General features: G+C 50.1%; 1 protein-coding gene across 1 annotated transcript; it reads right to left on the bottom strand.

Annotated features, from left to right (window-relative positions):
• Window positions 1-3,145: 3,145 nt before the first annotated feature.
• Window positions 3,146-15,598, bottom strand: RSAD2 (radical S-adenosyl methionine domain containing 2). Its single transcript, XM_039849041.1, has 6 exons — window positions 15,196-15,598; window positions 11,707-11,868; window positions 10,168-10,397; window positions 8,138-8,287; window positions 7,577-7,609; window positions 3,146-5,881 (listed from the first exon to the last, which is right to left on the bottom strand). Exons 1-6 carry the CDS (start codon window positions 15,545-15,547, stop codon window positions 5,717-5,719), a joined length of 1,092 nt encoding a protein of 363 aa, XP_039704975.1. The 5' UTR covers window positions 15,548-15,598; the 3' UTR covers window positions 3,146-5,716.
• Window positions 15,599-15,857: the final 259 nt, after the last annotated feature.

Here is a 15,857-nt window from a genome sequence, read left to right as displayed (position 1 = left end):
GTAAGGACGTCGAATTCACATTGAATTTTTAAAATCAACTTAAATTCAATTCCATATTTCGAGAGAGCAGCAATTAACAAAGAGTCACTTGTTGCTCTGACTCTCTCTCCCTTGGGACACACGGGGATCCGGGAGATTTCATGGTGCTGGGCGGGGGCAGGAGGGGGGTGACCAGTCGTCCTCAGCCTGTCGCCACAGCGTCCACTGACAGTGTCCTTTTCCATGCCACGTGGTCCATTTTCAAGCGGGCCGCGTACAGCTTCTCTACCAAGCGCACAGCTCCCCAGGGGAGCCCAGGAGGCCCAACAGGCCCCCACTTCTCTAGGCGCCGCCGTGTCCCTACGTTCTCGGGCCCCTTGGGAGAGCTTCCCCGTCCACACCTCTGCTCCCCTCCCCTCAAGGGCCTCTCCTCTGTCTCTCCCAGCCTGGATGTCCCCAGTAACCTCTTCTTCAGGTGAGGCATCCACATCAGACAGGACACAGGGAGGGTGTCTTCAGGCAGCTCTGCCTTCTGCTCCGCAAACACCCCTAGAGCTATAAAAAACTGCACGCTGGAGTGATTTTCCTGGAACACCTGGAAAGAAGATGCAAAAAAACGATCCACGTAACTATCACGATAATGTGTGCGCTCAAACCAACAAAGAATAAGGGCTTGCGTCAGAAAAACGAAACTTCAAGAAACAAAGTACCGGTGAAGAAGGAAATTCTCCCTGCGTATATTTAGCATGGATTGAACTGTGTTCCGCAATTCCTATAGTGACTTCTAAGCCCCACGACCTTGTGATGTGACCTTATATGGAAATAGTCTTTGCAGATGCAATGAGTTGGGGCGAGGTCACACTGGGGTAGAGCAGGGTGAGCCCTCAGCCAGTATGATTGGCGTCCTTATAAAAAGAGTCAATTTGAAGACAGACACACACGTGGGGTCACGATGTAAACACGAAGGCAGAGGTCAGCGTTGTTCCCACAAAACTGTGATGCCCAGACGTGGCCAGCAAAGCACCAGATGCTAAGAGGAGGTCCGGAGCAGACCCCCCCCCGGGGCCTCAGAAGGAGCCAACCCTGAGGACGCTGGACCTCGGATCTCCAGCCCCCGGATGGTGAGACAATAAGTTCCTGTCATTGAAGACGCTCAGTGCCCTTAGCAAACTCATACACGCACCCGTGGAGCCCACGTGTGACTGTGATTTAAAAAGGAAGCGTCATCGTAATAATAAAGTGCCACACAAAGGTGGTAAAATAAATGACAAAAAACGAGAAGGTGACTACGTTAATAAAAAGGAAGAGTCTTTTTCCTGGCATCCCCCCAGCAAGTAGAGCCATTTCCTGTCCCGATCGTCACCATATCCAGCACAGGAAGGACAAGTTCTGGACGCTTGCTAAATAGTCACCGAATGACTAAGCGACTTGTTTTCTAGAACTCTCTGCTGCCTGGTGCTTCCATACGGCTGAGGAGACAGTTAGACCAGAGAGAAAATTTAGTCTAATCCTGTCATTTCACATACGGAAATACTAGATTCGAAGTGTTTGGCCCTTGGTGGCTCCAAGGTCACTGCTAGCTAGTGGCGGAAACGGTGCTGTTACTCCAGGTTCTTGGCTGATTCGGTTCTTTTTCACATTTAATCGCACAGCTTTTCTACCGTAATCGATAGAATATGGCCCTAGCGGAGCAACGGGATGTAAAAAGCTTTCTGAGTCCAAAGGAATGATTAGGTGGCAGTCAGCGTCAGGGGGACTTAATCGTGGCCAGACATTTAACGCTCACTAAAGATCTATGTGCACACAGACCATGGGGGATGGGGGTAGGTGTCACCGCCGGGCCAAAGCAGGGGGAGACCCTCACGGCCTCTTACCCTGCCCATCCCCATCACAGCGACCGAGAGCCACCCTCTGAGATGGACCACAAAATAAAATCAGCCTGTACCCTGGCTGCCTCTCGGCAGGACACTTCCCAGGAAGATGCAAACTCACGTGTGTCAAGCTATTGACATTTTAGGGTGTGTTTGTCTCTGCAGCTCCGTCCAGTCCGTTCTCCCCGATTAGAGGCTGTTCTCATCGAAGTGTGAGGACCCTGACTGGCTCTAAAAACCTTCGGAAGGTCCTACGTGGAAAATAAAATCGAGTGTGAACTCAGTGTTATTAAAATATGCACGGCTGAATAATAATTAATCATAAATAATAAAAAATAAGTAAAATAAAATATGCATGGCTGAAAAGATAGGAAGTAGATTAGTAGTTACCTCCGGTGACTTGGTTATGGTTAATTTTTGTTTTGACCACTTTGTTCTACTGTTTTTCAACCATGCTCCAAATGTGTATTATTTTTAGGATCGTGAACACAGGCTAAGATCTTTCTGGCCTTTCTGGCGCATGTAACGGCCTCTGAGTGGGACTTGCTGTGTGGGTTTCCTGTGTGACTTTCTCGTCTTTTTCCTGGCAGGCAGGCAGGCATCCTCAGGGGCTCAAACACCCCAAATGTGGCTGACAGTGGCCCAGCTGCGATGACAGGGAACGTCCGCTGCCCGTGGAGTCGCTTTCATCGTCATCGAGCCGCTGGATCGGACCCCGTCCCGGGGGCTGGCGCACATCAGGATGGGGACAGTAGTGATACAAATGTGTGCTTGCAGCCTGAGGTCAAGTGCAGCCTGAGGTCAAGTGCAGGGGCATGTCAGAGAACACTGCACGTCCAAGGAGGGCCAGCCGGAGCCCACATGAGGCGAACACTGGGCCAAGAACGTGGGTCCCTTGGCTCAGAGAGCTGAGAAGGGGACGGGAGGGACAGCAGGTGATGGGGCAGCCGTGGCTGCTCATACGCTAATGGAACGGACGGATGCAGGCCAGCCAGATGCACCTGAGGCAATGTCAGCTAGAAATCGGGGTGCTGGGGGAGAGGGCTACATCTCCTTGGGACTCAGTGACGCCTGCCGCTGGGACTGCTGACCGGGTCACACTCGGCGATGCTATGAGCCTTTCATTCTAGAAAACAAGAATATTTTCCCCAGCGGCTCATCTCCGCTCCGTCTTATTGCCAAGTGGGTTGTCTGGTGCGCTTATTAATTATTGATAACCTTGTGGATTTTGAGAGTGCGCTTGCCTTTAGCAACGGCAGTTTGTAAAGCACGCAATGACCCACAGACAGCGAAGGCAGTGTACAAAATATATTTTAATATATTACAATATCTTACAACACAACAGACCGACATTCGAGAGCCTCACACGATGGAGAAAAAATATATACATATACTTCCCTAAAAACTCAGACCTCCTATACACACTCAAGACGAAGCCTGAAAACCTTACAGTGAGATTTGTCTCCCTCTAAGCACAGCTGGTTAAACAGTGATTTCAGCAAGGGAGCAGCCTACGCGATGCATTATCTCCCGATAGAGCCCTCTCGTGACTTTGTTCACTCATGTTAGCATCGCGATTCTCTCCATGGACCCACCGACCGGATTCCAAACTCCAGACAGAAATAGAACAGGAGCCTACAATGCAGGTGATTCAGGTGTACGTCCTCATTCGTCTTCACTTTTCAAAGAAAACAGGCAACTTTCATATCACTTATCACTAAGTAACGGAGAAAATTAACATTTTTAAAACGATATGCTATTACTAATGTCTGCTGAATCTAGGTTTCTTAAGACAAACTTCCACTCACGTTATTACAATATAGACAAGCAATAATTAAAGGTGCCACAAAATATTTGTCCTTCACACACATAAATTGAGATACCCCAATGAAATCGTCTTTTGTTTTCCCAATAAAAAGGAACATATTTAATAAAACTGAAGGCTCACATTTAAAACTGAAAAAATCAAGCAAAACATTGTATAATCCAAATTTGAATTTTCCTGCAATGCTAAAAGTTTGTGTTCCTTCCCTTTAAGAAAAACAAACATTTAAATATCTTAAACATTAAGGCTTTGCAAATACCGATAGCACATAACGAAAGGAGAGGATAATATCAAATGAGCTAGAAAATGTATTTAAAATACTGTAGTTTATTTCTTAAGTGCAGCTTTTTTTGTTTTCCTCATCTTGAGACAAACTCACCCTAACTCAGAAAATCTGGGCTCAGACCCAGGTTTTGCTTCAAACAATACCGGCTGAGCACTTGCTGGGCATCAGACAGCTTCGTGGTGTTCTCACGTATGTAATGTTTCTTTATTTAAACTTACTCTTTTTGAATAATGTGAAGATCAGCAAAATATACTGTGTTAAGTCAGAAATATGTTTTATGTTTATACCGATGACATTAACACCATCAAAGACTAGATACTACCAAAATCTGTAAAGGGAAAAAACCTTCCTAATTCATTTTTCTCTTTAAAAAAAAATCTGTACATAATGGAAAATACATGACAACTCAATGGGACAACGACATATTTCGGTTGAATTATAATGACTTAAAATTTGAAGTTGGACTATATTTTTGGAGAAAAAATTACAAAAACAAAACTTTCAAAATCACCAAGTCTTGAAAATAGTCAATTATAAAGTAGAATTTCTGGATGGTGTTTTAATGACATCAGGCAACATTTAGACGCCACCTAGTGCTGGACGGTGGGATGGCAGCTGGATTAAAATTACTCTTTTTTTTTTTTTTTTTTTTGCTCGGGCAAAAATTTTTCCATGCTTTGGCTTTTTTAAAACAATGGCAGGAAATTATTATTTTCCAGGCAATAAGACAACATCTAGGTTACATAAAGAAACTGCATGTGATGTATCCACAAGGAGAAGATTCTGATCCCTGACCCAGTTTAAGTGACAATTTTCCTCCCCCTCAGTACTTCCCTAGTGTTGGATCTTGTCATTCTAACCCAGATTATACCTTATTTCAAGAGAATCAGAGCTAATTGGGGAAAACGAGATTATGCCGCGGCTTCACGTACATCAAATCCAGGCACAACCTCCACTCTCGCCACTGTGGTGCCTAAAGGCTGCTCAGAGAGTCAGTCCAGAGATAATGGGGAAACCCATCTACTCGAATCAAGTCACATGCTGCTGCTTGATGGACTCATGTGACTTGAATAACAGCTTCACACAGCGACCCAAGCACTGACCCCTTGTCGACATCATCATGAAATGAAAGGTCTGTCTTGGTTTTGCTAAGCATCTTGGGAGAGGAGGGAGCAAACAGGGAGAGCTGACCCTCCGGGGCAGTCAGCGTGGCGGGCCGTGCCCTGGCATCGGCGGCTGACCGTCTCCTCCTGGGCACCTGCGGGAGCCTGCTAAGATGATCATGTCTTATCTTTTGAAACACCTGTCGACTATTTCTGAACTTCTGACTTTCCTGGTGGAAGGGCCAGGATTGCAATGGAATAAGGGCGGAAAGGGACAGAGCATTACCGCAGCAGAAATGATCGGGAGAGACATTTTGCAGCTTTTTTTCAGATGTGAAAATCGATACCTCATTATTTAGCAGAAAAGAATTGACTATCCAATGAACAAACTGGAAAAACATAACTTCAAAATGGAAATAACAGGAGTCACAATAAACAGCTCAAAAAAACCAATATCAAAATAGGCTGATTAACTAAAGTTAATGGTTTTGCATCGTTATGGATTTCGATCATCTGTGTGTCCCATCACCACAGATAATCAGATACCATGTGCAACAGAAAATCCTATCTGGGGCCGCTGAGGGTGCCGGCAGGAGGCGTCACAGCTGGTGGCGGCCACACGCTGAGTCCGCGGAGAGGCCCACCGCCAACCTCACCAGTCCAGCTTCAGGTCCGCCTTGCTCCACACGTACTTTCCTCCTCGCTTCAGAAACATCTTTTCATCGAATCCACTGAATTTTATGGCTTCTTCCACTCCGATGTCCAGGATGGACTTGGAGGGGTCCTTCCGCCCGTTCCTACAGTTTAGGAAGCGCATCTAGAAAATTCAGAAATTGGGGTATTTTTGTATAAGTTATCCTGTAAAACTCAATTGGGGGGGGCTTAATCCAAAATGACTGTTGCTATTCCAATCATTTCGACAAGTGTTTATTGAGAGCTGTGGGCCAGATGTTGTACCGAGCATGCAGAACTCCTCGGACTCCATCTCTCGACTCCCCCCGCTCAGGCTGACCGAGATAAACACAGTACATCAGCTAAGTGTGCAATAAACAGAATCGTGGGTGTGCCACGGGAGGTGCATGTCCCTCCATTGGGGGGGCAGTGGTAATCAGGACAGGCTTTCAAAAAATGTGGACCTCTAAATGATGCTCTGGAATTGCAAGCTGCAGGGAACAGAATCATTAAAACCCAGAAGCAAGGAACAGTCGGTGCGTCTGGGTGACGCTGTTGGAAAGTGAACCGCGTGTGCATGAATCTATGAGTGTAAAGGTCAACCAAAAAGTTCTTTAGAGAAGGGCAGAGAGGAGGGTAAGGAAGGAGCTGCAGAGGCCGAGGCGCCAGCTCGAGGAGAGACTTATAAGCGCAGTCGAAGGTTGTGTTTTTACCCTTGGCCATCCGCCGTATCCGCAGGCACGAGGCCTGCACACTTCCGTAACCTTCCGTCGGCACTGAGCATTTTGTAGATGCTCCAGCAACATTCGTGGAATCGAAATGTTCTTAAATTGCCAACAGCAAATTTTGACATCTGTTCCAACCGTGTGGAGACCACAGTTAGTTGAAGAACATCGGTCAAAATGTCCAGTTGTGAAAACCTGGATTCCAAAAGTAAATTCTGTTTGCATTTACCTCTGTACCTCGATTCCACAAACCGAAACCTTGCCTTATCACCTTTTTCCTTATGACCCATAAAGAAAGCTCACATCGGCCACGACGAAGTGGCTGTGAAGTATCTTTGATGAACTTGAAAATAATATAAAACCACGACGAGCATTTCTCAAAACACCAAATCCAACTTAAATACTGAAGCCATGGCTCTCGTTGGAGTCCATTTCTTTAAAACGGGGCTTTGAATGGAATTATTTGTTCTGTGCTCGAGACAGCGGTGAAGGTTTGTGAATCTAAACGACAACAACAACAAGACGAAGGAGGGAAAGCGATGTGCTGCTCAGTGTCGAGAGAGCTGGCTTTTCCTCTTTCTTCGGAAGGCAGTGGGGCAGGCAGAGTGTCAGTGGCTTTTGGAGAGGGACTGTCACCTCTTCTCATCAAAGCCGAGGTTACAGTCAGAGGGAGAGCTGACAGTCTCTGGGGTATTAACGTGTACTGTAAAGTGTGATATGAATGACTTCCCTCCAAAGCGTCCTGTTGCCAGAGAACCCGTAGCCCACGATGGCATAACGAAGGCCCCTGCTCTGTGCAATGTCGGCTTCAGTGTGGCATCCCCGGGTTAAGTGAACCACACAGGAGAAAGCGGCAGGGAGCCTGGAGGGAGCACTAATACAAGGCCCAGGTTCAAGCTAATGCCCACCCAGGCGCTTAGCTCAGAACTTGACCCAGTGACATCAGGAGTCTATAAAGCTAACGCCTGTCAGCGCCCCTCAACACGTGACACGCGGGCCGAGAAGAACAAATACGGACTGGAGGGTTGCGCTCAGAATCACGTGGCTCCAGCTGACCTCACGGCTGCTTTATTATTTTTAAGTGATCGTTTAAAAAATTCATTGAGCATACTCACGTATTCGTCCAGAATGAGGTAGGAATCTTTCATCTGCAAAGGAGACATGAAATACAAATTCAGTTTCGAGCGTACTTTTTGGCATGCGTGCTCGTGTGTTTTCCTGCCGTTCCTTCTGGATCAGCTTGAGCACCTTTGGGTGTGGGCCGTCCCCACATGACCCGCATCCCGGAAGGGTGTTTGTGTCCCTTCAGAGTCCAACAGATTCTCACGGGCTAGATCCTCTGCCCCTTGACAAAGGGTCCAGTGTCGCTGTGTGTGTGTGGGTGGGGCGGGGAGGGGGGTCTGTTCTTTATTGTTCAGTATTCCCGGTGGCTCTGTCCACTTGGCACCCAATCCCTCCCCTTTCTCATGTTAGATGACGAGAGATCCGCGCTCGTCTCCACGTCCACGGCACCACGTTACCCCGTTACCCGGCGGTCACAGCTGGAGGGCACAGGGCCAACGGCGGACCCCAGCCCTGAGGCCGCCCCCCACACCTCCCCACGGCGCACCCCTGAGCGCCCGCGGCAGGACCGGTGGAAGGTGCCGGGGCGGATGGACAGCGCTCGCCATGCCCACCTTCTGGTTGGACTCGGGGACCAGGCAGGACACCTCTCTGTGGCGGTCCAGAAACGCTTTGAACTCCTCGTCGCTAATGACGAACCTCTCTGCTTCCCTCAGGGCACCTTCTCCAGCATTCTCGCCCTCGATTATGAGGCACTGGAAGACCTGGAAAGCAAGTGTGCTGTTTGCTTCGCATCCTTTTTTTTTTTTAACCCCAAGCCTCATTTCCCCCCAGACCCGGCTTCGTCTCCTAAGAAAGAAGACTCCTTGACTAAGGAACATTCCAGAAAGACACTGCTGTGAAATTTAGAAAGCACAAACATTTCTAAAACGGAAACTGTCAAAACCGGCCGAGATTCTATTTGATCTAGTCTTATAATCTAATTTTTTAGACTACAAAGTAACGGATATTCACTGAAGCTAATACGGGCCATACAAAAGTATCAAAATAAATAAATAAATAAATAAGCAAATCACTTGTAATCAAAATCAGAATTTTGAAAAGGCAGTTCCAGAGTTCAGGAGGCAAGTGGAAACCTGAGCAGAAGTTGAAAGATTGGGGCAAAAGTCATTCAATAGAGAATGAGAGACAAGGAGCCATGAGCTCTCGAAAGCCTTGATGGAGATGGAGATGGAGATGAGAGAGAGAAAGAGAGAGAGAGAGAGAGAGTGGGGGGGAGAGAGAGAGAGAGACACTGTTGGATCACAGCCTCTCCTCCTCCCATCATCCCTCTGTATTATTTTATTTATTTATTCATTTTTTCTAGACCCTCATAGGATCTAGATCATAGATCTTCTAGGCTGATATTCCACGCGTTTTGATATGTAACCAAAGTTCAGGTTCCACGTACCAATTTAAAATTTTTCAAAAGTATAATTTCTATTTTCCTGACCCATTCCACATATTGCAGAGTGACCTCAGGGACATAATATAATAATAACCCTTTCCCCCCATATCCGTCACTCTGTCCCGAATGCTCCCATGGGATTAAAACGCACTCCAGGCAGCCTTGGAAGGAAAAGGTGTCTCTGTGCAGCGAGCCTTCTCGCCTGGACGCGACTGCCTTCCCCAGACCTGACCCGCCTGTGGAAACCCGGCCTCTTGTTCAGAGCACAGCCAGATACCACCTCCCACGTGAAAGCCTTCCAGGCACTCCGGCAGAACTGAGCGCCTGACTCACCTCCCCATGTCGTGCTAACACACACAGCCTTGCCCTGCATGAGTCTCCTGGCCTTTTTTCATTACTAGAATCAAGTTCTGCGTCTTATCCTCAGTTTCATCCACTCTGAGGTCAGGCGCAGGTTTTGGATGGCTACGTGACAATCGCCAGGGTAGCTTGTCAAGAATACATATTCATGCCAGCCCTCCTGCTAATGTCTGCCCCCTCCTAACCCCCACACCAGGGGGCCTATTCCAGCAAGATGGGTATGGAGTGAAGTCCAAGAAGGCGATTTTTAAACGGCTATCTGAGTTGATTCTGAAGAACAGCCAGGGGTAGGAAACTTTAATTTGCAATTACGTGCAAGCGTCTGCACGCTGCGGGTGCTACACCTAGAACCGGCTCGCGCGTCCTTGAACTTCGGACATCTCAGCAGCGGACAGCTGGGGCCAGCCCTCAATAATTCAGTGAGAAATGGATTCACAGGATTTACGAAGAATATCCACTTATTCTTAACCCAACAGTTTTAAGAAGAAATTCAGTCTCATTGTATATCATAAATAAATACAGGTTAAGCTTTCTACGGACATATTCTTCAGATCATCCCAAGCACTTATTATATTTTCTGGCCTTTATCCTCACAATATTCCCGTTGGGAATCAGTTCCAGTTTTCAGAAGAGAAAATTGAGGCCAAAGGACTGGAAGTAGTTTAAAGTTTAACAGATAAGGGCAGGACCACAGACCCAGCCTCTCAGCTGGCCTCGGGTTCAGAGTTCTCTGGACCCTTATCATTTGGACTCCGCCGAAGCCATTCTTTCTCTCGCTTTTGTTTGGTCTTACCTCCGGGTTAATTACAGTCCGCGAAAGCAGCGCCCTGAGCCTACCTTCCAGCGGACGGGGTTCAGCGCTTTAATGGGCTCCTTCATGTCCTCTCCCACGTTGAATCGATTAATGACCGAGTTGATTTTGAAGGCCACTCTATAATCGCGACACCATTTCCTCAGTTTCTGAAGGTTCTCCACGTGGTTTATTTTCCCTTGACCACGGCCAATAAGGACGTTGACTTGCTCGTCGAAGCTGTCACAGGAGATGGCGAGGATGTCCAAATATGCGCCTGAGGGAAGATGTTTATCGTGAAGCCTTTGTCCCAAGGACCATGCCCTTTCGGCCATTCCTATCTCCTTGTGATAAAACTCATCTCGCTTGAATTTTTGCTTTAATTTTTTTTTAAAAAAACATTTTGCTTCATACCCACAAAACGCAGTGAAATGTACATTATACTTGGCACTCGTGTAAAATAATCTTGGGGAAAAAAAAACAAACACAGATACTTATACCAGACAGAGCATTTATCAATATATCTAAATGAGGCTTTTCTTGAATTGCCGCCTAAGGGTCAGGTAACTTCCAAGGCAGGCTGCTATTTTGGATCTACGGGCACTTAGAGCTTGACTGCTTTTCCCATCACATAAATACAATCGCTCGGCCGAAGAACCCTATGTTTTATTTACCACGCACACTGACATCTTTTACAAATTTGACTCATCATCCAAAGATGTGCAGACATCCTGCGATATGTCGTGTGCAGCTAACCGTACGAGATGCTGAAGAAGCCAAGATAATGTGAGTTTGGTGGAACCAAACTCACAGAACCCCCCAACCCCCCCGCCCCCCACACACACCCCCACCCCTCGCAACGCGGCAGACTGCGGGCTGTGATCAGAAAGCGCCGGTGAGAATGATCTGTCTCGGTCTCTATGTCATGGCTGACTGTAATGTCGCCTCCTCTGCGTTTCTCTTCGCTCCTTCGGTTTCCTCTGCTCCCTACGATCCACCTGTCCCCCAAGCATGGGCATTCGTCGCCACCTGGTAGCTCATTGCCAAGTCCTTGCAGGCGACCGGCTCTGAGCTTTCCTAGTTCTCGTGGCTACGCAGCCTTGACTGCAAAGTCAATTCTCAGAGTCAGTTCTCAATTCTCAAAACCACTGTCAAATGACAGAAACCGGGGATTCCAAAAGCAGCGAGAAGGACTGCTGTGGTCCATTTGCTTACTTTATATGAGGCTGATAAAAAACAAATAGCCGTGTAAGTGTTAAGCAAAAGAAAAAAATAAACATTGAGAGCAAACGAACAGTGAGGCCAGGGCTAAAGCCTCGCCCTCAGCACTGCTCTGTGCAGACTCGCAGGAGTTATGCTTCCTGATGTTTTCGTTATCTGTCTGGCCACACTTGTTTACCGAGAGCCTTCCAGAACTGAAACACTATTAACTTCGCGCACAGCTTGAAAAAAGATTAGAATAAGCCTGTTGGGTTCTCCTCTCTGCCGGCGCCCCACAGGCCTGGCCCGAGGCCCAGGATGGAAGGAGATAGAGCTACTTTCGACCACAGGAACGGGACGGCGAAGTGTCACGCGGGGAAGCCTACCGTAGCTCTTGAACCAGCGCTCGCGGACCAGGCTCCCGTTGCTGACGATGCTCACGCTGGGCAGACGAAGCTCCTCTTTGCAGAATTTCACCAGCTGGCCCAGGTATTCGCCTCGCTGGTGAAGGAAAGGTTCTCCGCCCGAAAAGTTGATCTTCTCCATACCTGGGAGGGGCGACAGAGACCTTTTCCCTTCTGTTTCTACAGTGCACACACATCCGTTATTATTTTAATGGCAAAAGTCATATGGTCTCAATGTAGCAGACGTGAAATAAAACTTCTCATTATCCTTGCCTCCTCTGACGCTGGTGCCCCGCCAACCCCCCTCTATGGGAATACCCTTGTATGGAATCCGGGGTGTCACCGGGACAAAAGCATCTCCTCAAAAGCATCTCCCGCTATTTTAAAATGGATGCCCTGTAACGTAAGGAATTAGTTACACAGATGATGCCACTGCTTAGAAGATGAGAGATGAGGTTTCTCAGAGAATTGTGAACACTGCCGCCCCTGCCACCTAGAAGGAAAAGGACACTCGGCCCTGGGAACCCATTCTGCACTGTCCCGGGTCCCCGCCCCCCTCTCTCTCATGCATGGGACGTCGCTTATCCTGGAATCCTTGACCTGCTCTGTCAGTTTACTCCCTTATTTTGGAAAATTATCTTAGGAGTTTCCTGAAACAAAAACAAAAACAAAAACATAAATGAATCAAATTGAGGACTTGAAGATTTTCACATAGATTTGCGGTCAGTAGTTTGGCCTCGTTCTGGGTGAAATCGCTTCCCACTCTGAATTTTTGGAGCCTTGCTTATTGTCTTCTAGGATTTAATATTATTGTTCATAAGTTTGGTAACACTCTGAGAAATCATCTTTTTTTAAGTGTATGCATTTTTCTCTTACAGGAGCTTTCTTTCTAATGTCCTGAAATTTCAAGATGACGTGCTTGAGTGGAATCTGTCCCTATTCAAGGCCCTCGATCTCAAAACATGGCTTTTTCTGTTATGGGAATTTTTCTTATATAAGTCCCACCTCTTCTCAAATCTACTTCTTTTTTCTTCTGGGAAATTCTGATACTGGCGTGTGGGAGCTTCTGGATTTAAGCCCTATTTGCCTTCCTATTGTCTCTCCTGTTTTACCTTTTGTCCAATTTTCCTAAGACTTTACCTCTTAGACTTTCTATTAAAACTTTAATTTTAGAAATCCAGTTTTTAGTTCTCACAACTCTCCCATAATCCGATGCTTCCTTGTCCAGGATGGGTCTGATTTCCTACGCACCGTCCTCTTTCTCGGCCGCCCGTGATTTTTAATTACAGATGGTTTGAAGTTTGCGGTTTTCCATACCCTCCCTCCCTCTCGTGTGTTTTAGTGTCCGCCTTTTCCCTTGGTGTTTTGATGTGTCCCTTCATAGTCGAGTGAGGCACGAAAGAGATGGATGGCATTTCTGTGATCACAGAAGGGACCGGCCAGATGGTGGCTTTCTCTGGGCAGGGACAGTGAGGACAGCCGGTTTAGTCGCTGGATAGTGCCCCGCATGCTGGTGTCCGGGCCTTTTCTCCGGGCCATTTTGTTTTCCTGGAGAAGATTCTTAACTCTTCTCCTCTGCCGTGTACACCAGCCGCCCGTCCCTTGGCCTCACGGGATTCGCACGCCCAGCGGGCAGACTGGCACAGTCTTCGCTGTGGCGCCTTCCTCCTCCCTGCTGTCCGGGGCTCCCTGGGTGCACGGCCCTATGGGTTCAGCTCGAGCAGCAAGCAAGCCTCTGCCACCTGCAGGAACCGGGGAGGGCCTCGCCTGACGGTGGCCAGGAGAGCCCTAGACCCGCCTGCCTCCTGCCTCACGCCTTACTTTTCCATCGCGGCCTCGCTTCTGCAGGACATGCTCGCTGGTTCCCGTCCCCAAAACTGCCTGCTTTCCACAGGGCGGGCTGGCGAGTTCACGCAGCCATCGCCCCGCAGACGCCTGCCGGAGCTGCCCGGTGCCACCAGGCAGTCCCAGGCGGTCACACCAGCCACGTGTTGACTGCTGCCGGGGTCGTCCCCCTGCTTTCAAGCCTTTTTCTGTAATTTTGGTGGAGCGGAGGAGAGACTGGCGGGAATGGAGATAAACACGCCATGATTAACTAGGAGACGTGCGGTCATAGACGAAGGGGAAGGGGCGGTAGGGAAGAGAGGCGGGAGCCGTTCCAAGGAGTCTGAGATGGGCGACCGCACTCCAGGAAGGGAACAGCGCGGTCACGGGCTCCATCGTGCGGCCTCGGAGGGGAACCGGGCGTGGTGCAATGTGCCCGTGGCCCAGGGGCGCGCGGCATTGGGGTGCGGACGCCGGGGCAGGGGCGGGGACATCGATGGCAGCGCCGGGCTTGCCACGGGCCTTGAAGGCCGTGCTAACAAGTGGGGGTTGGAAGCCGTGCAAGAGAGTTGAAGTGGGGGAGTCAAATTACCAAAAGCGCATTTTAGCAAGATAGCGCACCTCCCGCCAGCACGGCAGAGACGGGGAGACGGACGCAGCCGTCCGTCCGTCCGAGCGAGGCCCGGCGAGCCCGTGCGCCAGACCCCGGGGCGCGGGTCCGTCTGGGATCAGCGTGGACGGGCGAGCAAACGCGAGGGGACAAAGCAGGTCAGGTCCAGCGACGCGCCAGCCGCGCGCTTTCGTTGCGTGAGGTGCCAAGCAGGCGAACGCGTCTGCGTGAGAAGACGAGCCTCGGGCCCGCGCGGCTGCGGGGGACCCCGCGTCCCCCCGGCCTGCGGTGCCTTCGCCCTGGCTCTGCGTCCTGGGATGCGGTCGAGTTGCGAAATCCAGACCTACCTCGGCGAGCAGTCACTCTGTGAATGCCCGTCACACGTCTGAGAAAAAGCTAAACCAGCTGCAAAAAGAAAGCGGGTGACGCGGCTGAGGGCGGCAGCTTAGGGGGTGCTCCGGGGAAGACAGGGACGCGCAGCGACAGGAGAGCAGATTCCGGGGGGAAGACGCCGCCGGCCAGTCGCAGGCGCCCAGCTCGGTCTGCGGCCTCCGCGCCTGCCTCGGGCGCTGCGGCCGGGTCAAGGAGACTCGAGAGCAAGGTCATCGCTCCATGTGAGTTATAAACCGTTTCTTTAAGGGTCCGCGTCAAGAGCACACGCAGGACCCAAAATGGGAGACTCGGTATTGCACATCTTAAGTCCATGTGCGTGTTTTTGTTTTCGACTTTCCTCCTTAACTGTTCCTGGAACAGTGTCGTCCCCCACCCCGTCCCACCCCCCACCTCCACAAACGCTTGGGGTCACACTCCCGTTCCAGTGGAGGCGGCGGGAGGAGCGGGCTGGGCGCCCCACTCAGCCACGGGGCACCCACTCCCATTCTGCCCGTGCGTCTGTCCCAGCTCAGCATCCCCACTGCGCGCTGGGAAACGTGAACGTGCTGGGGGAGCTCTCCAGGCTGTGCGCACCGCCCCCCCAGACGCTCAGCCTGCCCCCCACCGCGCCTGGACACCTCGACCTCCGCGGGACGGGGACTCACCGGCTTCCTTCAGCAGCAGCAGCCCCCTCTTGGCTTCCTCGAGGGGCAGCACGAAGGACGTTTTCGCGGTGTGGAAGCAGAAGCCACACTTGTAGTTGCACTGGCGGGTGAAGTGATAGTTGACGCTGGTGGGAGTTAGGGGTTGGTCGCCGCTGGCCCCCTCCTCTTCCTGTCTGGTCCCCTCGGGCCCCTTCTCGTCCTGTTGCCTCTGTCCCCTGTCACTCCCTGCCAGCCCGAACGTTGCCCTGAGCCAGAGGCACAGGGGCAGCAGGCTGCCCCATAGACAGCCCAGCTGCTTCCTGAAAGCGCTCAGCATCTTTCCCGCGAAAGCCAGAGGCACGAGCAGCCACATGGTGCCAGGTGTCTGCAGCCGCCCTGAGCCTTGGAGTCTGGCTGGCTTTATACGTTCCTGAGCAACCTGTCACACAGGGAGGACGGACACGCCTCCTTTGACTGAGTCTCAGCTGAGCTTAAGTTTCAGTTATTATCTTCATGAAAATGAAAGTTGGAGCAGGGCCAAGACCGAAGGCTCGGGTCCGGGCTGCCGCTGCCTCCCTCTGCCTCGCTGCTGGCCTCTGTGTCCCCGTGCAAATCACAGTCACCCCCCTGCACAGACCACCTGGTGATACCTCTCCGCATCTCTGTCTGGCACATAGTGAAGG

Source organism: Pteropus medius, unplaced genomic scaffold (genome assembly GCF_902729225.1).
Source record: "Pteropus medius unplaced genomic scaffold, Ma_sr-lr_union100, whole genome shotgun sequence".
Taxonomy (NCBI): Eukaryota; Metazoa; Chordata; class Mammalia; order Chiroptera; family Pteropodidae; genus Pteropus; species Pteropus medius.
This window is presented reverse-complemented; position numbering and strand designations above follow the sequence as displayed.

Excerpts from the sequence above, each read along its gene's own strand:
- RSAD2 (XM_039849041.1), bottom strand. The coding sequence starts at position 15,547 with ATGTGGCTGCTCGTGCCTCTGGCTTTCGCGGGAAAGATGCTGAGCGCT. Across the intron at positions 7,610-8,137 it reads TCCCCGAGTCCAACCAGAAG|ATGAAAGATTCCTACCTCAT; the intron begins GTGGGCATGGCG and ends TCTCCTTTGCAG. Across the intron at positions 5,882-7,576 it reads ACCTCATTCTGGACGAATAC|ATGCGCTTCCTAAACTGTAG; the intron begins GTGAGTATGCTC and ends TGAATTTTCTAG.